Consider the following 25,527-nt stretch of genomic DNA (forward strand, 5'->3'; position numbering starts at 1 on the left):
CACCGCTTGGTGTCTCCTTGGGGACATCATATAAGTAATCTTAATAATGTACATTGTTGTTACTAAAAAATTGGCTAAACAAATTTTTTGTACATGTTAAGTTACAATTTAATTCTTATATATTAATTAATTATATTTATCTAATGATACATATTCAAAATCCTAACAATTATTTTTTATATTTTCAAATATTGAAAAATGTATTTGTTAAAATTCATTTTTCACATAATCTTATTACCTGGAATAACATTCTCTATTAACTTTAATTTTTTTCTTAAGAATTATATTTCCAATTAACATTATTTTACCACCAAACAAACATGCCTAAAAGAAACCATATTACTTCAACCCAAACCATTAACTACTTTGGTTTGGCGCCAATACACTTATATTCTTAGAACATACAATAAAATACTAACATCATTTTAAAATAAAACTTTGCCATGTTCGAAATAGTTTTTGAAACATACGACGAGATTTCGATACTAAGAGCCCCCACAGTAGATGATCCGATAGAGGGCACTCGAGTCATCCACAAGATCGGGTCACCCACTGCAGCCATGAGGAAAGGCTGTCACGATAGATCAGGCTTGGCCTGATCTCCTTTAATTCGCGCCCGTGTTTTACACGCGCCTATTAAAAGAAAATTTGAATTTTCGGCCAAATAGTCGTTCCCCATTTTGTTTGATTGCTCCCAACGGCTTCATAGCCGTTCCCCTCTCCCCCCTCCCCCCCCCCCCCCTCTTTTTTTTTCCCTTCTATAAATACCTCTCACTCATTTCTTCATTCACACACAGAAATAAAAATGGAATGGCTCGATGATACTTCATCGTCTTCCTCCGACGAGGTAGCGCAGTCGATCATCGATGAGATCCAGGAGCAGAAACAATTGCTTGCTCAAATGTACTCCCAATCGGCGCCGAAACGTGTTGTTCATCACCGACAATATGTCCACCGTGATCGTGAGGCTGCCCATTTTTCGACGTCGTTTTCGGATGCAGAAGGAGTTGTTCTTGCGCATTGTCGAGGCTTTTCAAGGTGAAGATACTTACTTGAAGATGAGGTCGGACTCTCTCACGCCTTTGCGAAAGTGCACGGCGACTATCCGCCAATTAGCCACCAACGTCAATGCGGATACTTTCTACAAATATCTCAAGGTCGCCGACACGACGGGACGTTAGTGCTTCAAAGAAATGCAATTCTCCGAGATAGAAAGATACATGCTCAGCTCCAACGTGATTTGATCGAGCACATTTCGAACCTATAGGGCTGAAATAGTTATTTTAGGATGTCTTTAAATTTTTAAGATTTATGTAATTTTTAAAATTTTAAAATTAATACAATTTAAATTTAAAATAAATTATACTCCCTCCGTCCCTGAAATAAGTTCCTCTTTTTCCATTTTGGGACGTCCCCCAAATAAGTTCCTCTTTCTTTCTTTCTATTTTTGGACAACTACCCCACCACTAATAATACTTTATTTATTCTTACTTTTCACTTTTTCACCACTCTCAATACTAATTATACCACTTTTTCACCTTTTCACCACTCCCAATACTAATTATAACATATTTTTCTCCACTATCAATACACTTTACCATTTTCCTTAAAACCCGTGCCGTCCCCAAAGAGGAACTTATTTTGGGGACGGAGGGAGTATTATTTAAATTTAAATAAAAAATACAAAATCAAAACTAAAAAAATCAAGTTAACTATTAGATCATCCCACTATGGCCTCTTGACTCAATGTTGTCCCTCTTCTATAAAGTCAGCTATCAGACTGGCCTCTTGACTCAATGTGATCCTCCTATCAGATCATCAGCTATCAGGTCATTCTCACTGTGAATGGCTAAATGCTCTAACCAAATCTTCAGTTCTACAATTCCGACTTAAATCGTAACTTCCATTATAGTATCCCTATATTTTCCTGTGGATAAACAATAAATTGAACATACCAATTAATCCTAAAAACCATTCAGATCTACCAGAATTGAAAGAGAAGCCTGAAAACCATAAGCGAAACTGCGTAGCAAAATGAGCACCACATAATACTCTGCATAACCCAAAGTTCCCAGACAATCATTTATGAATAATAAGATTACATACTACCAAAACAGAGTCGCTAAGAAAGCAAGCGAGCACAAAGCAACGATCAAAATCCTAATTTTTAATTTGTCGTGCCTCTAAACACAATAGAACAAGCTCAGACGATAGATTAGAAGCCATCATTTGCTCCACTACCACCATAACCACCACGGAAACCACCGCCGCCGCTGCCAAAATTACTGCGAGGAGCCTTTTCCTGCGCAAAACTCACTCGGATGTTCCTCCCATTTAATTCCTACATCAGAGAAAGGGGCAACATAAGACCAAGGAGAGAGGCTCTAGTAACCTGGCCATTTATTTTTTGAGAATAGAGAATTCTGGCGTGCTTGCACTTGTATTGTTTGTGTAACTTTTGCAAAAACTGGGCTTGTGTCACTTTTGCAAAAATTAAAAGGTGGGTCAAAACTTGTGAATTTTATAACTGGTGTCAAAAATTCAAACTAGTAGAAAGCGTTCACTGCTAAGAAAAAAAGGAACATTCTAAATCTTCACTAAACCTTACCTGTCCATCCATGGCTGAGAGTGCTGAGGATGCAGATTCATCACATGAAAAATTCACAAAGCCAAATCCTCTCGACCTCCCAGAATCTCTGTCAATAATAACTCTTGCTGGCAAAAAAGGAGGAGAAATTCTAGGGATGTGATCATAACAAAACAAAAAATGAAGAAAATGAAAAGAAATCCACAGCAATGCCACACCTCGAAAATACGAAGTACCAGACCCAGAAACCCCATCATATCCAAATAATTTAGTGCAAACACCTTAATTCACATTACTCATAACTCAAAAGCAATGTATTCATGCTGTAACAACTTCAGAGAACAAAAGATCCAAAGCAAATGCATACAAAATAAACTGGTACATTATAACACAAACACTACAGTAAATGGGTGAGATTTCATCATTTGTTATGAAATCAAATCTCCTAGAAAACAAAGAATGATACCAGAAATACTTTGCAAATGGACAACAAAACACTATATCAAGCCCTGTGGAAGACTCAAAACAAAGTACTACAACAAACGAAACCAAAAGAACCCTAACATGAGAAACATTTGAAACATCAAATGATCGGCACACACAAGAGTATGCAAAACAACAAAAAATATTAAGCTCAAGAAGCCAAAGTTGATACCAGAACACACAAATTCTAAGACATGACATCCAAAACAGTATGAAGTCACAGAAATATATATACACGTCCATTTAGGGAAAAGACACGCTTTCAACTCTTTCAACTAAATAGGCTAAAAGTTAAGTAAGAGAGTATCTGTTCTATCTCTTACCCTCCGTAACTTCACCAAAGCTGGCAAAAGCATCTTTCAGAGACCGGTCATCAGTTCCATATGAGAGACCTATCAATGATCAAATGAATTAAATTCGCCACCCCAAATATTGTACAAGGTAAGATAATTGATTTAAGAAAAGGAAACCTCCAACAAAAAGCTTCGAGGACATTGCACGGATAGCATTAAGCATGGAAGATGATCCACTCATAGCATTGCTCGCAGAAATGCTTTGCCTCAATGTGGCTCCGAACTTGTTGAAGCACGCCATTTACAAGAATCTGCAGAAAAGACTAAATGGTCAAATTTGCCTTTTTTTTCAGACTGAATTGAAAACAGCAGCAATCTGTCTCCAGCATATCAACAGCTTAAGCAATAAAAAAGTTTTCAGTAACACTTTCAAATGACATATTATGCTCATTTTATTTCTTTTCCATATTCACAAATACAGATGAAGTATAGGAAAATTTCTCTTCTCATCGTGCCGTAGAATAAATACATCGAAAATAAAGGAGGAAACGCCCATAGGAGACCAGCATAGACGGTATATCCTCAAAATATCTTTATGCACAATACATAAAAATTAAACTGACAATAAACATCTAAGAGCGGAAAAACAATGACATAAACATCTAAGCAGCAGGTAGTCTTTGTTTGAAAAGATTAAACGAAGATTTTCCACAAATGATAAGAAGATCGGATGAAAACACAAGAGAAACCACGAAAATGGAGAATTAAAATCGAAGAAATGACTCACAAAATCCACCAAATGGAACGAAGAAAAAGAATTACCGTAAGGGTTTTAGAGAGAGAAGAGCAGAAGCGGAGAGTCGGCGCTAGGGTTTAAGATGGTTTGTTGAGGAAGCAATCTGCCAAGTGATAAATATATAGAGAGATTTTTGCCGTGGGAAAATATCTCTTCGACTTTTTTCCAGTGCGGTTACTTTTCCTACGGTTGCTATGGTTTGTGGCTAGGTTTAAGTAGTAATCTATATCTACTTCTTCCATCCCATTATTCATGACACGTATTTCTTTTTGGGTTGTCCCAACCTACATGGCACATTTCTTTTTTTGCAAAAAATCAGGGGAATATTCGCTAATTATGCTTAATTAAGTCAAATAATTCGGACCTCAATTAAGTTAATATTTTGGACCTCAAAATTTATTTCATTTTTTTGCTCTCTCTTTCAATTCCGCCGCTCTCTGAACCCTAATTCTACCTCTGCTCTCTCTCTCTTCAATCCCGCCGCTCTCTCTAACCCTAACTCCATCTCTGAATCTCTCGAAGCTTCCCCTCTCTCCCTCTCGAATCTGCACTCGTCTCACCAGCTAAATCCACCATTGCCTTTTTGCCCTCCTTCCTGATGATGCAAATCTGAGGGTGAATCGAAGAAAAATAATCGCTATCGCCTCTCACCAGCTAAATCCCCCATCGCGATGATGTAGAATCTCTCGAAGCTTCTTCTCTCTCCCTCTCGAATCTGCACTCGTCTCTCACCAGCTAAATCCACCATCGCCTATTTGCCCTCCTTCCCGATGATGCAGATCTGAGGGTGAATCGAAGGTAAATCGCCGAGATATGTCAAAACCCTATGGAGATTCGCTCGATTTTGAATGGAAGGGACAATTGGAGGCGTGGATTGAATGCAAGGTGATTGAAGATAAGTGCAGAGAACATTTTCAAGGCGATTTAGCCTTTGAAGGTAAATCACCAAACTCCGATGCTTACCCTGGTTCGCCGGACTTGTCCGATGCTTACCCTGATTCTTTCTTTTTTTGTGAGAAAAATTGGGAGCATCGAAACATGAGCGATGTTGTTGAATCTATGATGCGGATCCTACTTCCTGAGTTCTTTTTGGTGAGATCTGCCCTATTTTGGATCTTTTCTTTATGCACATATTGTGATATGTGGGATTATGATGCAATTGTACTGTGGGAAGTGATAATTGGTGGCTGAAATGATATGATTATGCTCATTCTATGTGCTCTGTCCGAAAATGGTGCATCGATGATTACAATCTGAAATTGTATGAGATGAAACCCTAATTTGATCTTGCATGTTCCACTTCTTGCTTATGGTTTGGTTTTGTATGGTTTTTGTGTTGTGTGTAGTGCATCTTTGCCCTGTTGGATGGCCTATCTGATGGTAGCTACTTCTAGCAGTATGTTATGTGTTGGTATCTGCTCGTAGCAGTGTGTTATGTGTTGGTTTCTGCTTGTAGCAGTGTAATATGTGTAACCTGTGCATACATTACAAAAAATTGTGCTATAAAATCTCAAAATAACAAGGTTTAAATATGATTTTCATTAGCAACTTGTGCATACATTACAAAAAAGCTTTGTGCATCTGTGCATATGTGCATCTGTCCATATGTGCATCTGTGCATATGTGCATTACAAAAACATGAGCATTCACTTTACAAAAACAACAACAAGCTTGAAATCTTCAAAATGCACCACTGCCCCCTTGAATTTGTAGCTGCTGCATGCTACAAGTCAGCCCCTCAGTTGTGCCTCCAATCATGCCTATAGGCAGCTGCATTAAGAAACTTTCACTCCCATTAATGCTCCCCTGCTCAATTAGGTAGGCTATGCATTCCCTAATAAGCCTTGAATCAACTTCAAGGTTTAAAGGAAGCATATCTTGCCTAATCAAGGCATCCTTCTTCAAATGTGGAATTTTGTAACAGTTTTGACCTTTGACCTTGAGTATTTCAATCATGCAACTTTGTAGGCTAAGAAAAACCTTATTCAAGGTTTGTGCACTTAACTGTTGAAATGAATTTTGAACAGCCATAAGTAAGTCAGCCACATTGTTGCAAACTGATTCAGTTTGCAGCGATTGTATGGCCCTGAACCACCCCAAATCATTTATGTTGGTGTCGGGTGAGTTTGGTGGTTGATGCACCAAGTGTATTTCAAAGCCATCACTAGAGGCAGCTGCCCTGAAATCAGGGTCATTGTCTTTAATGTATGGCCGCGCATTATCCTGTTGTATGTAGATGACTTTGCTAGCAAAACTTGGCCACTTTGCCTTTATAGCAGGTATAATATGAAATTACATTAAAATAGGCAATGAAATGAAATTACATGTATAATACAATCTGAAATTACATGGATACTACTCATAAATTGAAATGATTTGGACCCCAAGCATGTTATTGGAACATTCCTTGCATAAATCATGCACTATCCATACCTTGTTAGTAAGGCAATCATTCACCACTTCTTTGGTGATACTTTGAATGGGTTTCCACTCCATTGTGCCTGCCTCCCTGTTCTTACTCTTCCTCTTTGCTGGTACCAGTTCAGTAAATGGAAAAATGCCTATTTTTCCATCAAATAGGCATTCTCCATCAGGGCCAAAGATAGGCCTACACACTGCACACATAAACATCACCTTGGTGATGAATTTTTTGCTTTTACAGGTTCTATGAGGCTCAATCTCTACAGGGGTTAAGTAAAACCTTTGGTTGGACTTGGTTATGTAGAACCATTTCTCATCAATGTGGATTGTGTTGTGCATATTTTTAAATGTCACACTCCTCATAATCCTATCATACTCTAGGGCCTCTAATGAAAACTGTAGCCTAAGCAACTTGTTAGGAGCGGTAAGATCGGGTTTTATGGCATTTGAATGAGCTTTGATCAGCCCTAACTTAATCCATCTTCCCACAGTACTTTTGCTACATTGGATACCACATGCAAGCATTCAAATGGTAGATCTTTTGGACAAGTCTAAGCTAGCAATTAACTGTAAATCTAATTGCACTCTTTTCTGCCTTGGTCTATGTATTTTTCGACTGATGGAACTTATTACCTCACCCTGCTGTATTTGCTTTTTTGCAGCTGCCCAAATCCGATTGATAGTGCTTCGTGAGCTGCTCCATTTTGTAATATCTGCTGCAATCTTCCCCCTAGAAGGCTTCCCCTTCTTGCTGTCTTCAAGGAGGAACTGGATTATGGCTGCTCTCTCAAATGTAGAGAGATCTTTTCTCCTAGGCATTCTGCCGTTTTTGTAGTTTTTGTGATTTTTGTGGCCGTATTTTTTGTGTCTTTGAAAACTGAATTGATCCATATTTATAAAGGGGATGAAGTTGTAAAGTGTGGGAAATTTGAAGAGTCCCAAAATTTCAATGAAAAGGCATTCTGCCGCCTTATTTTGATCCACTGAAAGTGCACATATTTTATTCATTTTTTACTCAGTTTATGCTCAATTACATTAGTTAAATGAATGTTTAATTGAAATTGCAATGAATTTAAATGAAATGGCAGGTTGTATTCCTTTTTACAGGTTTTATTTTATTTATTGAAATTGCACAGAATTTAAATTTCAACTTTAAAATAAATTATGGTAATTAAATTTAGATTTCATAATTTAAATTAATTAAATAAAGATTTCGAAAATTAAATTAAATTACAGTAATTTAAATTAAATTACAAAATTTAAATAACTTTAATAAAGAATATCTACACACAAACCTAATCAAGTGGACCACACACCTTTACTCCTTAATCTACTACTCTTTAATCTTCGTGCCCAAAAGCATTGTCCCATAAATAATGGGACGGAGGGAGTATTATATAAAAGATCAGTTCAACGGCTACTTTTTACCGCCAAAATTTAAAAAAAAATATCAGTTTTTTTTTTCAATTCAATATTCCTATATTTTCGGCTAACTTCTTTCTTCGTATTTTGCCTCCCCCACTACATCTAAGCATATCTTTTGCATTAAGTAGTGTTAATAGGCACGTCTTTCATTCTTAAAAAAATTACCTTTTTTCTATTTCTTTTTTTTTTAGTTATTTTCATTTCCTCTTCTTTTTTTAAAATTTATATATTTTAGTTAATAATAAAATATTTAATATTCATATGAAATTAAAGATCATGACAAGAACTTTAATTTAATATATATTATTATATTTCAAATATCGTTAAAACAAAGTTAGAAATATCAAACTTATTAATTTTCTCTCTCCTATTATTTTTGCATATATATTAGTATCTTTTATCTTTTGGTTTTATTATATATATATATATATATATATATATATATGAGTTTTAACATAAACTTTTTTCCACTAAAATTTCTCTTTCTTTACTTTTTTTTTCTTTTTTTATTCTTTTCTAAAAATCATCAACTTTGATTAATAAAAAGATATTCAATATGGATGTTAAATTAAAACGACAAATTGATGTAAAAATTATAAAAAATAAAATTGAAACGAATAAGTTATTATAATTTAAAGTTACAAAATTAATTTTTTCCTCTTTCATCTCTCCTTTCTATTTTCTCAATTCTTTTAATTTTAAGGTTCTTTCTCCTTCATTTTTCTTTATTTATTTTATTTTTTATATTTTATTCAATATCACTTTTTATAATTTTTATTATAACAATTTAATGCAACTAAAAGATGAAACTTATATTTATTTATATTAGAACTCTTTAACTTAAACATAATTTTTATGTGAAATATATTACTATAAATTTATAGATGGATAATTTTATATATTTAAAGTATATTTTCAAATTCGATTTAGATTTATTAATTTTCAATATGTTTTCCTATGCAATTTTATATTTATTTATATCAACATATTTGTTATTACTCCCTCCGTCCCATTATTTATGGGACAACACTGTTGGGCACGGAGATTAAGAAGAATAAGATTAGGGACTAAAGATGAGATAAGGTGTTTCATTAGGTGATCAATTAAAATTTTACTCATCACTCATCAGGATCAACAACAACATTAAATGAATTCTCTCGAGATCAAAATCAACATTAAAATTTACTCAATAAGATCAACAATACAGAAAACTTACTATGCAACAAGAACAACAGCAAAGCAAAATTTCTGAGAAAATCAAAATTTTACTCAGAAAGATAAAAAAAATTACTCACAATAGCAACACAAAAATCGAACAAAAATCAAAATAAAAATAAATCCACCGCAGAGATTCGGGACAAGATGAGCGAAAATCGAACAAAAGCAAAACAAAAATCGAAACCCAATTAAGTTTCCAAGATCTGCCCGGATCTATTCGGCGATGGCTACAAACTAGCTTTAGATCTACAAAAATAAATTCACCGCAGAGATAGAGAGTTGCCGCGCAGGGAAGAGGGGGAAGGAAAGAGGGAGAGGCGGTGGAGTGAGTTTTGCAGCGGTAGAGCAGCGATGGAGGAGAGAGAGAGAGGCGGTGGAGTGGGTTATGTAGCGGTGGAGCGGCGGTGATGAGAGAGAGAGAGAGGCAGTCGCATGGGCGGATGGTGGCTGCGGCGACTGGCGTCTGGAAGGGGAGGGGGTTCTTCGGCGGTGGGGTGGTCGGAGAGGGGAGGGGGTTCTTCGGCGGTGGGGTGGTCGGAGAGGGGAGGGGGGTTCTTCGGCTGAGGTTTCTCTCGAGGCCGCCGCCCCACTGCTAGGGTTTTTCTCAAGGCTGCGGCGGCGCTGTGTGTTGCCCGTCCAAGAGGGAGACGAGGCTGGAGATGCTAAGACGGCGGGGAGAGAGCGATGGAGGAGAGAGAGAGAGAGAGAGATGGCTTTAGGCTTCAGGAAGAGAGAGAGAGAGGTGAGCGGAATTGAAAAAGGTGAAAAAAATGGAATGATTTTAGATGCTCCCTCAAGTCCGTAACTTAGTACTCCCTCCGTCCCATTAAAGTTGGCTACATTTCCATTTTGGGTGTCCCACTAAAGTTGGCCACTTTCTAAAAATGGCAAAAAATTAACTTAATTAAAGCCACTATTTATTTTAGTTAAGTTCCAATTAGTTCATTTAATTAAAATTTTCTAATTAAATCTAAATCCTATTTATTTAAAAACACACACACACAAAACACACACTAACACACGCACACAGCCACCCCACCTCCCCCCAGCGCCCCACCCCCTTCTCTCTTCTTCTCCGGCGGGTGCCACCCCCATGGTCGCCGCCGCCTTCTCTCGCCCCTCCGGTCGCCGTCGTCGTGGTCTTCGCCGCGACCACCGCCGACCCTTTCCCTCTCCCTCTCCCTGGCCTCTGCTCTCTCCCTCTCGCCCCACCCCCTTCTCTCTTCTTCTTCGGCGGGTGCCACCTGCATGGTCGCCGCCGCCTCCTCTCGCCTCTTCGGCCGTCGTCTTCGTGGTCTTCGCCTCCTCTCCACCTCCTCGCCTTCCTTCACCCGCTTCCGCCTCCGCCCCCCACCACCTAGTGTCGCTCCACAGCCTCCATTTGGGAGTTTTTGAATTGAATCACACACAAACACACTCGTCTGCACAGATCTGGTTTTCTAAAGATTTCAGGTACAAGATCTGGTTTTCTAAAGATCTCGCCTTCACAGTGTTTGGGGGCAAGATCTGGTTTTTTATTTCTGGTTTTTGAGTGGATTTTGAAGGGTTCTGGTTGGCGGCGGTGGTGGTTGTTGGCGACGGTGGTGGTGGTTGTTGGCAGATTTGAGGGTGGTCGGTGCCGGAAAAAAAGAAGAGGATGAAGAAAAAACTGATGGTGGTCGGTGGTGGTGGTGCTCCGGTCGCCGGCGACTTCCTCGTTGCTGGCAGATTTGAATTGTTTCTTGGATTGGGAGGGAGACGAGGGGGACAGAGGGAGACGAGGGTGGCGGTGACTTCGCTGGAGGAGGGGGTGGCTGATGCCAGCGACTTCGCCGGAGGTGGGTGGCAGTGGATGAAGAAGAAAGTGAAAGGAGGAAGAAATTATTTTAATTAACTCAATAATTTTGATGGGCCCCACTCAATTAAAACATAACACTCCATTTCTTAATCTCCGTGCCGAAACAAATGTAGCCAACTTTAGCGGGACGGATGGAGTATAATTAGGGAGATAATTAGTCAATTAATTAAGGCTTAATCTATCCCTTATTTTTGCCTAAAATAGAAATGTGCCATGTATGTTGGGACAACCCAAAATGGAATTTGTGCCATGAATAATGGGACGGAGGGAGTATTATTTATTGATTAGATTGACCATTACTTATCTATTAAGAAAGAAAAAAAAAATGGTTCATTGAAAAAATCATTAGTTGGAGAATCATAATTGATTATCTTAAAAAAAGTAAACTGAAGATGCAGTAGCATGTCTTAATATTATCTGCAAATTCAAATATTTGATGTGTATACGAACTTTAGTTTAAAATCCGTGCGATTATATCCTTGCATTAAATGCGGTGTATATTGGAAGCTTTGAAGTTGTCATTTGATAACACTAGGTGTGTTATGCTTAACTCTTCTTCAGTCCGCATCATGCATTATCAGTCCGAGGTTTCTAATCAGAGCATTCTCTTCAGTTGTATTGAATGTTCCTAGACTGATCAGGTGTACTGAAGTGTTCCCTAACATTTGTACTTCAGTGTAGATGCTTCATTAAATTTAGCATTTAATTCAGGTGCACTTCAGTTCTTCATACTTCAGTTCTTCAAGACTTCAGTCCTTCAAACATCAGTGCTTTGGTCGTTAGTACTTCAAGGCATCAATGCCTTCGATTTCAGTATTCGTGTTTTCAGTCCTTGTGACTTCAGTGCTTAGGTCTTCAGTCTATACTAGAAAAAAAATGAACTCTAACAATTGAGTTCCAAAAAGATTCTAGTCTATTACAATAACTTCTAGGGGTTTTGGAATCATCAAAACAAAGGGTATGATATTTCTTTTTATTTCCCAACAATAGATCTCATAAAAAGTTATTGAAATGTAGTGTTCTATTTCTTTGACTTCATAAATAGTAAAGTTAGGGTTTTCTGTTCGGATAAATAACAAATGTAGTCTACTTTGAACTCTGAAATAAGTTGATTTATGGTTTTTTGTAATGATTTACATGTATAAAATCTGGTATGCATAGCTATTCCGAACTAAATGCAAAAACCTAGAAGATGAAACTCTATTAACTAACCATCAACTTTCTTAGAAGATTTCTTCCTTGCTGGTTTTTTTGATTCGGCGCTTCATTGTAGATAGTTTGAGAGAAAATCCTCGTGTGAAGTAGAAGAAATCAGTAGCCGGAGAAGAAAATTGAATTTTGGAAAATGAACAGTTTGATTTCCAATGATAATGGGTAACAATGAAGACGATTGTTGATGTAATTAATTTTTACAGTAAAAAATCAAATAATTACTATCTTGTGAAATGACGTAGCTACCCCCAGAAGTTAAATAAAATAAAAAGGCGAAACGAGTCGACCCGTCTGACCTGTGTGGGATCCGCGTGAAAATACACGTGGCATGATTTTGTGAATGCGGTTTTTATTTATTTAATGGTGTAGATTGGTTACTACGTACTGCCTAAGGACACGGTACTACGAGAACCCAATCATATATATACTCTTAAGAGATATTACTCCATCCGTCCCGCGAAACTTGAACAGTATTTTTTTTCGGGTTATCCCACAAAACTTGAGCACTTTACTTATATGACAAAAGTTTTTCTCTTTATTCACATTTTTATTTATCACACTTAATACACAAAATACTAACTCTTTAAAATTCGTGCCGAAAAAAAATTGCTCAAACTTTGTAGAATGGAGGGAATATAAAACAAACACATATATATATATACTAACTCTTTAAAATTCGTGCCGAAAAAAGAAACATGTATTTATATACTCTCTTCTCTCTCCTCTCCCCCTAAAATCACTACTGCTAATGAGTACGCTTTGGTATTTGTTTTTCCTTTCCTGATTTTTCCCCATTTCGCGTTGTATTCCCCAACACCAAAATAAACCTCTGTCTCTCCCAATTTTTTCTTCCACACACTCAGCCAGCATAAACCTATACAACGTATCCATCGCTGTTTCCCCATATTTATTCATCGAGGGAAGAGGAAATTTATTGCTTGTTTGATTGTTTGATAGTGTCTTTTTTTTTTTCGTTAATTTTTTTAAAAAAGGTGAAATAAAAGTGGGATCTTGTCCCTTTCTACAAATGCTCGTAGCGGGCGAGGTAATAATATGAATTAAAGTTGAATTAGATTGCGATAATTTGATTTGAACTCGAGAGGTTTTCATTTGAACTGAGTTCTGTTGAAAAATGATTTTATATTTACTTCTGGTTCTGGACATTTAAAGTTTTTTTTTGATTGGATGGAACATTAGAATAATTTCTTGATCCGATTCTTCATTCGAAAGAAAATTAAATATTTTTTCACCGCTTTGCTGGAAAGTGCTGAATTTTGGGCTTTATATCTTTTCCGCGATGAACCGAAAATTCACTTTGATTAGTTGAATTGGAATTTGCTTTTCTGCTCTTTCGAATTTAGGGTTCTCGGCACTTGCGTGATTGGTTTTGCTTTTGTTGGATATTATCTAGGGTTTTCAAATCTGATCAGCTTGTTAAGGAGGCGGATTTGCAGTTGGAATTAGGGTTTTGATCAGCAAATTTGGAACTTTGGGGATTCAGTTGCAAATCCTGAGGTATTGGGGCACCTGTGAAGCGAAATCAACTTAGTGGATACAAAGCTGATGGGAGTTGGCTTTGATCGTAAGGAGCTTAAGAAGCCTCGTTTCTGAGTGTAAGCATTGTAACTGTGCCAAAGTTGTTTTTCCAAAGAATATGGAAGAGGACTGTTCTTACAAAATATAACTAATAAGACACTGGAAAAATCAGAATTTATGGAACTCTTATGAATTAGTGGGCTCTTTGTTTTTCTTTTATCGAACTGGGGAATGATTTTGGGATTGAATTTTGATGATAAGGTCGAGGAGGTGAAGGTGATGATCATCAAGTGTCATTCGCCTAGTAGACCTGTCCTAAGATCCTCAATCAGGAAGCAGTAGTCCTTTCTCAAGAAGCCCTTCGGATTAACATAGAGTAGTTGCATATGCATTTACTGCAAGAGCTATAGATATCAGCACTTGGTATCTTGATTAGTTGCAAACTGTAGTCAGTTAATACCTAGCCTGCTATTGCAGTTGAGTTTGGAGGTTTTTACGTTTTACAAAATTTGTTGTGTGTTTATGTTGAAGAATTTATTGAGTTGAAGTTGGAGTCCGTCTGTTTGGTTTCGTGGACTCGGGTGTAAAGCTTGAGCTAGCAGAAGGGTGATTAGGGTATAAGGATCAGTACATGCAGAGCTAGATGGTGGAGTACTGAAGCTGGAAGTCAATGTGGGGTCATGGTGCATGGACAGAGATTTAATCGCTGGTCTGTTCCCGCTTTGGAACTCTGCTATTCAAGAATAGTAATCCAAGAACATTGTTTTCTTGATCGTAGTTATTTCATCTCGACGGGGAAAGTGTGCAATGTCTCGCTGCTTTCCATTTCCACCACCAGGATATGAAAGAAAGCACAGCACCTGCGACTTGGACTTATTGAAAGAGGTTTGTTCATTCCCCTTCTCCCTTCCCCCAATCTGTTTTATATTTGTAATACTTTTAGTTCCATGATACTTCACTACCCCGTATACTATGGATGTAGCAGTAATAAATTTGTAGTGCTCTGTTTCTACTTTGATTAGCGATAAGCAGGCACAATTGATTGCCATCATTTAGAAAAAGAAACCTCTAATAAATGCCCATATGACCCAGTAGTATTGAGACAATTTTCCATTCTGACAGTTAATTGGTGTTTTAGGTTGTTAGGGGAATTGAGTCTTATGAGATTGCACGAGACGCATAATACTCTGAACTTCGTGTGATAAGAATATCCTATCATTACTATTAGGGTTAATTAGTTTAAAATACACAAACTTTGGTCCGATTTTGGTTTTGCAGACTACCTTTATACCTTGTTTTAACATACATGAATTAACTTTCTTTGCAATTTTCTCATATACTGCATAATTGAAACTGACATCGCATCCACCTTAATCAAAACAACGTTGTTTTGATGATTAACAATTAAAAAGAAAAAACAAAATCATATTTTTTTTCTGCCTCATTTCTTTCTTTCCAGATCATCTATTCTATCCCCCCCCCATCTGCCATCTCTCTCCATTTTCTCATCTCCCATCCATCTGTTCTGGGTCTTCAATTCATAGTTCCTGCCATAACAGCGACTGCCGGAGCCGATTACAACAGAGGCAGTTCGTAGCCCCAACTTCACCCCTCACCAACTGGTCGATGCCCCGCCGCCGTCGCCAATTCTCTGCTGCACCCCCTCACCAACCTTCCATATCAACAACCACATGGTCACTATGTTAGCTTTAATTTGAGGATCAGGAGAAATTTGCCAAGAAAGTTAAAAGTCATGCGCAAAACCAAAATTGGCGAAAGTTCTTATATTTTTAACCAATTAACCCTTACTGTTATTAGCCAACTTTAGTTGTTACTATGAACAATCTTAAAGATGTCATAAAGGAGGTCTTCACGCCAATAGTTTGATGCTTATAACCAAACATGGTTAATAGGAGGAAACATAGGTGATTCTGAAAGAAGAGTGAAAATGGAAGCAGGAAAAACTTCTGTAAAATTCTAGATGTTAAAAATTAGGCAATTTGTCTTGGACTTCTTGCTGCTTATTATTTTAATAAAATTAACTTGACTAGACTGTTGCTAATCCTGAAACAATTAACATGAAATTAATTTTGCCTAGGCATCATGCTCAGATAATAAATAAATGTGATCCCTGGGAAATTTCAAATGTACTTAAAGATAATTATAAAAGGAAATAAGGTTTTAGTTACTGGGGGTAAAATGTATAGAGGATTGTTATTTAGATAATGATTCCTGCATGGATTTGATCCCTGTCAAAGTATGTGGCCTTAGTAAAACAACATTTGAAAGTTCAGAGGCTTAGTTAAACAACATAGTTAACTTCAAGGGCTTGGTGAAACACAGATAAATGTGTACGTACTTGCTGAAGCAAATTGTTAAAGTGTAGGGGGAAAAATACTAATAAGTAATAATACCTTTAAAGAAATCATTAATTAATATCTGCTGAATTTGGAGTCCCCTATAACCTAGACCCATTTTAGTCACATTGACTTGTAAACATGGAAGACATTGAGTGTAACTCATCTCCTAGGAACTGTCGTACTCCTCACTTTCTTATTGATACTCTTTCCGTCCCTCAATTTCATGCTCCCTTGAGAATGACACAAATTTAAAAAAAATGGTTGAGTGTGTTCTGAGTTGAATAAGGGTCCCATCTTTTATGGGGTTGTGTGAATTAATTTTACTAAAAATAGAAAGGGGTATAAAATTGGGGGACGGACTAAAATGGCAAAAGGGGTATAAAATTTGGGGACAGAGGGAGTATTTCTTATATGTGATGTAGTAGATTGAAATTTTACATGAGAATGCTTATGTGGTTTTTGTTAGTGAAATGAAGAGCTGTGTGATTATTGATGTGAAGTCCTAGTCTGCGATTATTGGTACTTTGCTAGTATTTTTTCCTAAATTCTATGTGGTCTGAATAAAGATGCCCAGTATAATTGGCAATATTTACCATCTGTTTCTTTTGAAAAACTTTTCGAAATCAAGAACTTTTCTAGTTCGAACAGGAGCAAGTTGGCATTAAGCTTTGGGAGGGATGTTGGTGACTCTGTATTATTGTGAACAAATACATTTTCAGGTGAAATTATGCCTGTAATATGGAATAGTGAAAGCTGAAGTATGGAAAATGTTTCTGGACATCTAACATTGTCTGAGTTGGATGCTTCGTGATGCTTCATTAAATTGTTGCATATATAATTCAACTGCAGTTCTTCATGTGCTTCTAACTAAATTCAGCTAGTTGCGGTTAATTATATACTCCCTCCGTCCCTCAAACATTTTCCTTTCTTTCCATTTTGGTCCGCCCCAAAACATTTTCCTAACCTATTTTTGGAAACAATTCCTCTAACAATTACCCTTACAATCTTCACTTTTCGTGGGAGCCATTTTCCACCCATCAAATACACAACTAAGTTTTATTAAAACCTGTGCCACCCTCCCTTAGGAAGTTGTTTGAGGGAAGGAGGGAGTATCAAATAAACAAGTTTCTTCAGCTTTCTGCTTCTTGATCTGCGTTTCAGAATATCTCTATGCTTTCTGATGTGCTCCTCAGAATATTTTGCTGATCTCTGAGGAAGTGTAAGTTAGTACATTTGTCTTTTGGTGCATGTCGGTAGTGACATTATGTTGTTATAGGGATATGCTAGTCCAGGACAGTAGTCTCTTTTAATAAAGTAAGAACCTTTCTCCTCTGCAGTAGTATAACAATGTTCTAGATCGTCAGTATCCGCTCAAGTCAAGAGACAATTCTTTGAACAATCTAATGCTGTATTTTATTTTGACAGCTTTGAGAAATACCTTTCGTATAAAGAACCTAGCTAGAGTCCTGATAGAGTGGAGACTGAACAGAGAGAAAACACGTGCCCACAAATAAAACCTGGAAATTTAACTGGTTGACTCAATGGAAACACAGAAATCCTCAGGCTATGCCTGCCTAACAGCAACTACCCAAAAGAAACCCCCAGACCAATACCCGTCCAGCAGAAATCTGCTGCTAAAGTCAAGTAGTGAAATCCTAACCCTACTAATTCAAATTAAGTATATGAATGCTCCCTAACACTCGGCCCATGCAAGGTTCCGTTAATCTAATGGTGAAACAGACTTAAAACTAAACTAACTAATAATAATAAATGAAAATAAAATTAAATCCCAGCAGCTCCAAAATGTTGGCGCCTTTGATAACACAGAACTAAAGCTATGGTGTATCAAGTCCATCTCGATTTCTTAATTTTCACAACGCTGCCATGCTCCAAACTATTTCTTGTCGTCATATGTTGATGAAAAATCATTGGTTCACCTCTTGACGAATACTCTTACTGTGAACCCAAACTTCAGTTAAACAAAAAATGAATGTGGAAGACTGTTAATGCGATAAATGCTTATTACAACAGAGTAACAATATACTGGGAAGGTTGTGAACACAGAGAGTGGTTTTTAAAGATTGACTACCACTAGAATTTTCATCTATCAGAACCTCCAATGCCTAACTAGTGATACTTGGAAGCTTGTGAGCATGTCTTCTCATTGAGGAGTAGCATCAGTGGTTTGTCTTTCATGTTATGGTGAGTTATATTTGCTTTTGGAACCGAGGTAAGTTACACCATAACCTATCTTTTAATTAAACAACTAAATGATTAATTCAAAAGTATCACTTATACGCCTTTGTATATTGGATAACCTTAGTATAAATATATGTGTACTATAAGCATGCAAGTAGCTCTGTGGTATTTCAACTCGTTTCATTTGTTCATATTACAGCGATACCATATATAGAGATATGATTTTCTAAATAAAATTTTGTAGAATTAATTGTGTCCTTTGTTTGCTACATTTACTGAACCGAACCACTCTTCATGGTTATTTACAGGTTTCTTTTGCTCTGAAAACTGTATTACTGATGAGTTTGATTATAGACTAGATGAAGGCGACTTAACGTTTGCTTAATTTCACTTCTAAAGCATGCAATTATATATTGAGGCATTTTCTTGAACTAGTTGAATAGGACGTGTGCACACGTACAAGTTATGAATTTAATAGTATGTATGTATGTATAATTTGCTTTGTCAACAAACAGTGAAGCTTTAAGTAATGCAACTATGAATCTGACGATGAGTTTGCTCATGGCTTAGGATTATTTCTCAAAATAGATAAAATTTTAGATACATTTAGATTCTCATCTTTTATCAAAATAAATAAAACCTTAATATATGTGTATATATATGTATTAAATTATTAAACCGTTCTTAGAATTTAAAATAAGTTAGGATATTATAGGTATATTAAACTTTGTAAGACTACACACTTATAATAGCATTAGATGGACTGAGTACGCATGTACTTCATAAGAATTGACTCCTTTCCTGTTAATGATGTCCAAAATTATATGCAATTCTGAGTAATATATATTTCTCCGACATACTGTTTTAATATGTCATTGATGCAAAAGTTAACTGTATTAAAACAGCTTTGATCTTTCCTTATTTGTTTTGTTCATATGCATTTGAATATGATTTGTTTGAAATATAGATACATATATCTTCCAGACATTGCAAGTACATGTATCTATGTCCAACTGTAACATAATTTAGTATATATATATTCATACAAATTCTAATCATCATATCAACAATTTTTGCTTCTGTACGTCTTTCCTACCATTATCTAATTTAAATATTTGTTATTGGACATTAGTATTAATTCCACTTTATGGACTAAATTGTCGTGGTGCTTGTCAGACTTCTGCCTGAAGGCAGAATTGTTAGCCCAAGCAGGATATTAGAACTTATTAGTACTTTAGAAGTTTAATGAGACACCAAAAAAATGTCTGTATAATATGATATGTATGGTACAAAATGTCGTACAGGAATTACTCAAAATGTATTCTTCTCAAGAGTCCAGTGTATTCACCATTTAGATAGTCAGCTCTTCATTCTCTAAGTTCTCTTAGTACGAACCTTTATTTGCCTGAGGATACCTATAAGTGACTCCAAAGATAACCACTCCATGTGTATATTCACGTCTCATGGAATCTGCTTTGAGTTTTCATCAGTGATATTTTCTCCGTGAATATACATTTTTGCTCCAACAAGTTATGTTTAAAATACAAGCCATTTTTTTCCATTGCCTACTGTGATTGATTTTCTATGTTTCCTACGACAGTGTTAATTTGAAATTTGTCATTTTGTTGTAAACTTGCAATTGGTGTGAAAGAAAATCTGGGGTTTATTTAGTTGTTGAAAGATTGTTTATGGTTTCATGCTCTGTTATTGTTTTGATCAGAAGGTTCCAGCTGGTTGTTTTGCTCAAATGTATCATTTTTCCTGGTTACAAATTAGTGAAGTTAGAATATATCAAATTGTGTTCTTGTGGTCTTAATGAAGAACAAATTATCTTTATTTGATCTTATTCTAATCTTTAAACAGATGATTTTATTAATCCTTTCCATTTTTTGGTCTTTGTTAGAAGTTTATTATTTGGGAGATCTTGATTTTGGATTTCGGTATAAGAGAAAATGGAACATGTATGATACGAATAATTGATGTGCACAACTTGATATCGTCTCTGTCACTAATACATAGCATCGTGTAGTAATCGATTCGAATGTGTACACATGATTGTGATCGAGACTAATTATGTGTTTGCATCGTCCTGGTTGGAGTATGTTTATGATTCTTATGTTTTCAGGCAAAGCGCAAAGAGAAAAAGCACAAAAAGGAGAAAAAGGATAAGGAAAGAAAGAAAGATAAAGATAAAGAGAGAGAGAAAGAGAAAGATGGAAGTGATGAGAAACATAGGGACAAGAAAGATCGAAAAGAAAAACACAAGGACAAGAAGGAAAAGCACAAGGACAAGAAGGAAAAGCACAAGGACAAAAGGAAGGATAAGGAAGATCGTGGCAAAGACAAGGATAAAAGCAGCATATCAGAAGAGTCAACAGTTGCTGGGAAACTTGAGGATAGAAGTGGAGGGAAGCTTCAGCCAAAAGTACACAGCAAAGATAGAAGTGGTTTCGGGAATGAAGCGACAAGTTCTAGCCCATTTCAGGGTCAAAATGGCGGGAAGCCTTCACAAAGCTGCTTGCCTTCCCAGTTCAGTGAGGAATCGAAATTCCTTCAGGAACTGGACAGGAGGATCAGGGATGATCAACGGGGTGGTGGGAGCCAGTTGCCTGAGCGAGTTGCAGTTCTGGACAATAAAGATCAAGAGATGGTATCAAGAGGTGCCATCACAAACTCTTCAGGACTACTGGTAGAGGAAAAGGGAGATAACAAGAATAAGAGAACTGATAGAAAAAATGGTCCTCAAGGGCTGAAAAATGATTTTAGTGGAAGTAAAATGGTGCAGAGCCTTGTGCCAAATACCAAAGCTAAAGTTGAAGGGGTCCCCAAACCAGTGGATGAAGAGAATGGGAGGAGGTGGGAAGACAGGGAGAAATGTAAGGAAACAGGTGTTTTTAAACAGGGGGACAAGCAGAAAGACCGGGTTAAGGAGAGCCCTGTGAAGGAAAAGGACAAGGATAAAGAGAAGAAAATAGACGTGAATGCAAAGATTAAAAAAGAAAATAAGAATTGCAGTCAGAACCAGTTTAAAAATGATGGGAGTAATGATCCTGGCGGCATTACCGGTAAACGTAGTATGGACTTGTTGAAGGAAACCAACAGTAATTCTGCTACTGAAGGGAATTTCAGGAAAAGAAAAGATGAAAATACAAATGGTTTCCTCCATGGTGAGTTCTCTTGTTCCATGGTAACTGCAGGACAAACTTCTATATTTCCCCCAAAAAAGAAAGTGCATGCACTTGTATTATTGGAAAGATAGCTATGTAATAATCTTTGTTTGGGCTTGCCTGGTCCCAACTTTCTTATAAATGCTTTTCACTAGATCTCTTGAAACATCAGTGTGACTTTCTATGAAGTTGATATGGTGTTTGTATATGTTCAAGTTAAGCTTTACTACTGGCTGACAGATGTTGCTTGCTTACAGAGAGTGAAATCAGGCCGAATAAAATGCAAAGGTCTGCTCCTCACCAGTTGACAGAGAATGGAAGGAAACTTGATCCTTTCCAGACTCCCACAAAACCATCTCATGATAAGCACGCTGTTCCTAATAGTGCTAGAGTGGATAATAGAGAGAGGGTGAATGGCTTCACTGTAGCCCATAAACCGTCACCACAAAAGCCAAAATCTTCTGCAGCAGCTATGGTCAGCAACCAGGTCAGTGAAGCTTCAAAGGTACCTCGTCATGATCCCCCTTCTGTGAACAAGACACTGAAGGTGCCGAAACTTGAGGACCTAATTGCTGAAACATCAAGAAGGCCTCCCCATCCCGATTCCAAGTTCCTGGCTGAGGTACTAACAGTACCCAAGGTGGAGGACTGGTCTGAACTTGACTACCAGGACTGGCTGTTTACCGAGAAAGGTCATGCTGGTAAGCATAAGGTGGAATCGGTCAGGGACAAGGACGACCAGCATGTGTGGTCAGAAGCTGTACATATAGAATCAGCAGATATTTGTGCTATGCCTTATGTGGTCCCTTACTGATTGTTGGCCAAACTGCTACCTTCTGCTATCTTAAGCTCTGCACGTTGATCGCCAACAAGTAGCTGGCTTGTGTAGTTGGCCTTTTTGCTCTGTCACACAGGCGTATTTCTTGCCTGTGTCTGTACTGATGAGCATGGGCTGGCGGCGTGGTCTCTCTCTCAAGACTACAGGCGTGGCTTAGAGGGTGGGGCGGTTGTCACACAACCTAATTTAATCCTCGATATACCTTGAGATTGATTCGAGGTGCAACTCCAGCGTGCACGAGACTTGGCATGGAGCTCTGCAGTTGAGCATACGGCATGAAGCTAATGTATCCCTTGGTTTATTGAGTGTAGCTCTAGAATCACATCACCACAATTTTGGGTTGTAACATAGAACTCTAAATTTACATGAAAATGTAAGATAGAGGGGGAAAGGAAAGGGAAGGGGTAGTTCCATTCATTTGATTATAACTGAGATGTAATTGTTGTTCATAGTCCCACTCGGCTTCTATAATATATCTGGTGTTTCTGCAGAATTTCATTATATTGGAGTTTTAAGGGCTTTCCACCTAATTTTAACCTTCCCTCTCTTTTTCTCTTCAAAATCTGGAAATCCTCATGAAGAGAGACAATCCCACTCAATTCTCATATCAAGGGGTTTCTGTCTTCACTTGGGCAGGCATAATCGGTGCTCTTGCAGATGTGCACTTTATGAGCAAAATATAATTAAGTGTTCACAATTGCTCTATTTATTCAACTAGAATACGCTCATTCGTGCGATATACACTATAGACATCGAAATTAAACGATAAATTTAAATAAAAAATATATAAATAATAAAAAAATTAAAATATAAACAAATATAAAATATATTTTAATTAAATGTAATAATTCACATCGATTACTCAATAAAATCCTGAATTTAAAAATGTAAATTTTCAATTTGTACAAAGTGTAATGACAATTATAGTTACTCCCTCCGTCCACTAATTCATGACCTAAGGAGCAAAACACGGGTTTTAAGAAAAAATGTATTTTTATTAGTTGAGTGGAGAAAGGGACCCACAATTAATGTATTATTTATTAGTTGAGTGGAGAAAAAGTGTATTATTTTGGGACCCACCAATTACATATAAATAAAAACTTACTAAAAATGGATAGGCCTTGAGTTGGTGAACGTCCCAAAAAGGAAAGAAGGACTTGAATTAGTGGACGGAGGAGTATTAAATAAATTTAAACATTATTCGATAATGAAAATTTGCACTATGCATATATTATTCATCATAATAAATATTTTTATACACAAACATAAATAAAAAGTTATAAATTTTTAATGAGGAGAAAGAAAATTAAATTTTTAAAATTTTTCATAACTTATTCATTTTTTTAATGATTTTTATACTATATTAAATTTAAGATGCATAATGATTATTTTTCATGATCAAATATGATGACGTTTAGAAAATAATTATAATATAAAAAAGTAAAAAGAAAAAAATAGTGAAAATTTTGGTGGAAAAAAAGGGAGGAAAAAAGGGGAAGAAAGGAGGGAAAAAACTCCTCTTTTATATATTACTCAAACCTTTTACTTTCGTGTTAAATAATCTATAAGTATATATGAAGGATACACAATTAAATATGGAAAAATGAAAGTGAGACTGAAAGCCGACTTCATGTTGGCAACCAATATTGCTGAAGTCAGATCAGGTTGACTCCAACATTTACTAAGCTTGCAAGCTTTATAGAGTTTTGGAATAATTATAGTTTTGTTCTTCATATTTTGGTTACATAGATATATATCCTTTATGTATAGTTGAATTATTATGTTTTTATCTGAATAAAAATTAAGTATTATATTATTTTTATTTAATATTAATTGGTAATTGAGTTCTCTTCAAAAAAAAAAAAAAAACAGAAAGAAAGAAAGAAGGAATTGAGTTGATCTGTCAACTCTGAATTTGTTGTGGAGCCAAGTTCGAAAACTCAAAGGTTGACCACACAACACGAGCTAGCTTTTGTAAGTGAGTATTTGGTCCTAGGGTCGTGTAGATGGAGCGGGGAGTAGATAATGGGATAATTACTCCATTCGTCCGTTAAAAAATGGTTTGTATTCTATTTTAGGACGTCCCACTATAAGTGATATATTTTCATAAATGAAAAATGAATAGATATTTGGATAATTACTCCATTCGTCAATTAAAAGTGACCTGTATTCTATTTTAGGACGTCACACTATAAGTGATATATTTTCATAAATGGAAAATTTTAACTCTTTAAGAAGTGTAGGTCTCACAATTTTTAACCAATTTGCACATTCTCCTTAATTTTCGTGTTGAAAAATTTTGAGCCACTTAGGGCTCGTTTGGTTTTCAATAAATGATTATGTAGGATAATTTGTAACTAGGATATTTAGCGTGGATAATGACAGATTATTAATACTGAGTTGGTGTTTGATATCATGGCTAAATACAGAATATCCTGGTTTAAGTTAATCCTAGGGGGAGGTGGTATTATTAATTCTAAGAAATCTGAATTAATAATACTGGATCGTGAAATTAAATCGGGTCATCCGCATTATTACTAAATAATATCAAACACTAGACTGATCTGTACTAAATAAGCTAATACAGTGTATTAGTCAATATCAAAGATGTCCTTATAGTGGGAGGGAGGGAGTATTAGTCTTCATTAATTTTAGCTTAATTATCTTCATTAGTTATTCAACAATACTCATAATAAACTCATCCAGCTGGCTGTTCTTTTCACTATTTAATTAAGATGACATTTCCTTTTCCTTCTCTTGTATGCTACCAAAAAAGTGGAGTAATTAAATTTAGCATTAATGGTCTTCGTTTTCGGGCACCTGCCCTGTTCATTCAATAATATTAAAGCTTCTTTATTAAAATAGTAGTAATAAATAACATCTATTATGATACCCCATATACAGGTAGTATTTTGGAGTTATTCAAGATTGCCAAAGTCCTGGAAACAGCGGTGGAGTCAAGAATTTAGTGGGAGGATGTTGAATTTATATGGGATTTGGGGCGGTAGCTTTTGATTTTTTTTTTTTGACATTTCGTATATTTTAAATATTTTTTTTAAAAACAAGCATAATAGTAATAATAACGGACAATATTTTCATAGATTATGTAGTTTCAATACAATACAAATAATTTAAAAATAAATATTTAATGAGCT

At 36.3% G+C, this 25,527-nt stretch overlaps 3 protein-coding genes across 5 annotated transcripts; 1 reads left to right on the forward strand and 2 right to left on the reverse strand.

Moving 5' to 3' along the window:
- Positions 1–2,027: 2,027 nt before the first annotated feature.
- LOC130986741 (glycine-rich RNA-binding protein 4, mitochondrial) lies at positions 2,028–4,365 on the reverse strand. The gene is made up of 5 exons (XM_057910245.1): positions 4,186–4,365; positions 3,541–3,674; positions 3,394–3,462; positions 2,609–2,715; positions 2,028–2,341 (listed from the first exon to the last, which is right to left on the reverse strand). Exons 2-5 carry the CDS (start codon positions 3,662–3,664, stop codon positions 2,216–2,218), a joined length of 426 nt encoding a protein of 141 aa, XP_057766228.1. The 5' UTR covers positions 3,665–3,674; positions 4,186–4,365; the 3' UTR covers positions 2,028–2,215.
- A 1,474-nt stretch (positions 4,366–5,839) lies between these two features.
- Positions 5,840–6,919, reverse strand: LOC131025660 (uncharacterized). Its single transcript, XM_057955455.1, has 2 exons — positions 6,593–6,919; positions 5,840–6,427 (listed from the first exon to the last, which is right to left on the reverse strand). The coding sequence occupies exons 1-2, from the start codon at positions 6,917–6,919 to the stop codon at positions 5,840–5,842; spliced, it is 915 nt and encodes a 304-aa protein (XP_057811438.1).
- Positions 6,920–12,955: 6,036 nt separating this feature from the next.
- On the forward strand, positions 12,956–22,873 carry LOC130986742 (uncharacterized). Of its 3 annotated transcripts, XM_057910248.1 has the most exons (5): positions 12,956–13,317; positions 13,684–13,885; positions 14,070–14,693; positions 20,493–21,534; positions 21,792–22,873. In XM_057910248.1, exons 3-5 carry the CDS (start codon positions 14,616–14,618, stop codon positions 22,346–22,348), a joined length of 1,677 nt encoding a protein of 558 aa, XP_057766231.1. In that variant the 5' UTR covers positions 12,956–13,317; positions 13,684–13,885; positions 14,070–14,615; the 3' UTR covers positions 22,349–22,873. The 3 variants fall into 3 exon arrangements, with proteins under 3 accessions (XP_057766231.1, XP_057766229.1, XP_057766230.1); XM_057910246.1 differs by having other exon boundaries at positions 13,684–14,693; XM_057910247.1 differs by having other exon boundaries at positions 12,956–14,693.
- The last annotated feature ends 2,654 nt before the right edge of the window (positions 22,874–25,527 follow it).

This window comes from Salvia miltiorrhiza, chromosome 5, assembly GCF_028751815.1.
Source record: "Salvia miltiorrhiza cultivar Shanhuang (shh) chromosome 5, IMPLAD_Smil_shh, whole genome shotgun sequence".
Lineage (NCBI taxonomy): Eukaryota > Viridiplantae > Streptophyta > Magnoliopsida > Lamiales > Lamiaceae > Salvia > Salvia miltiorrhiza.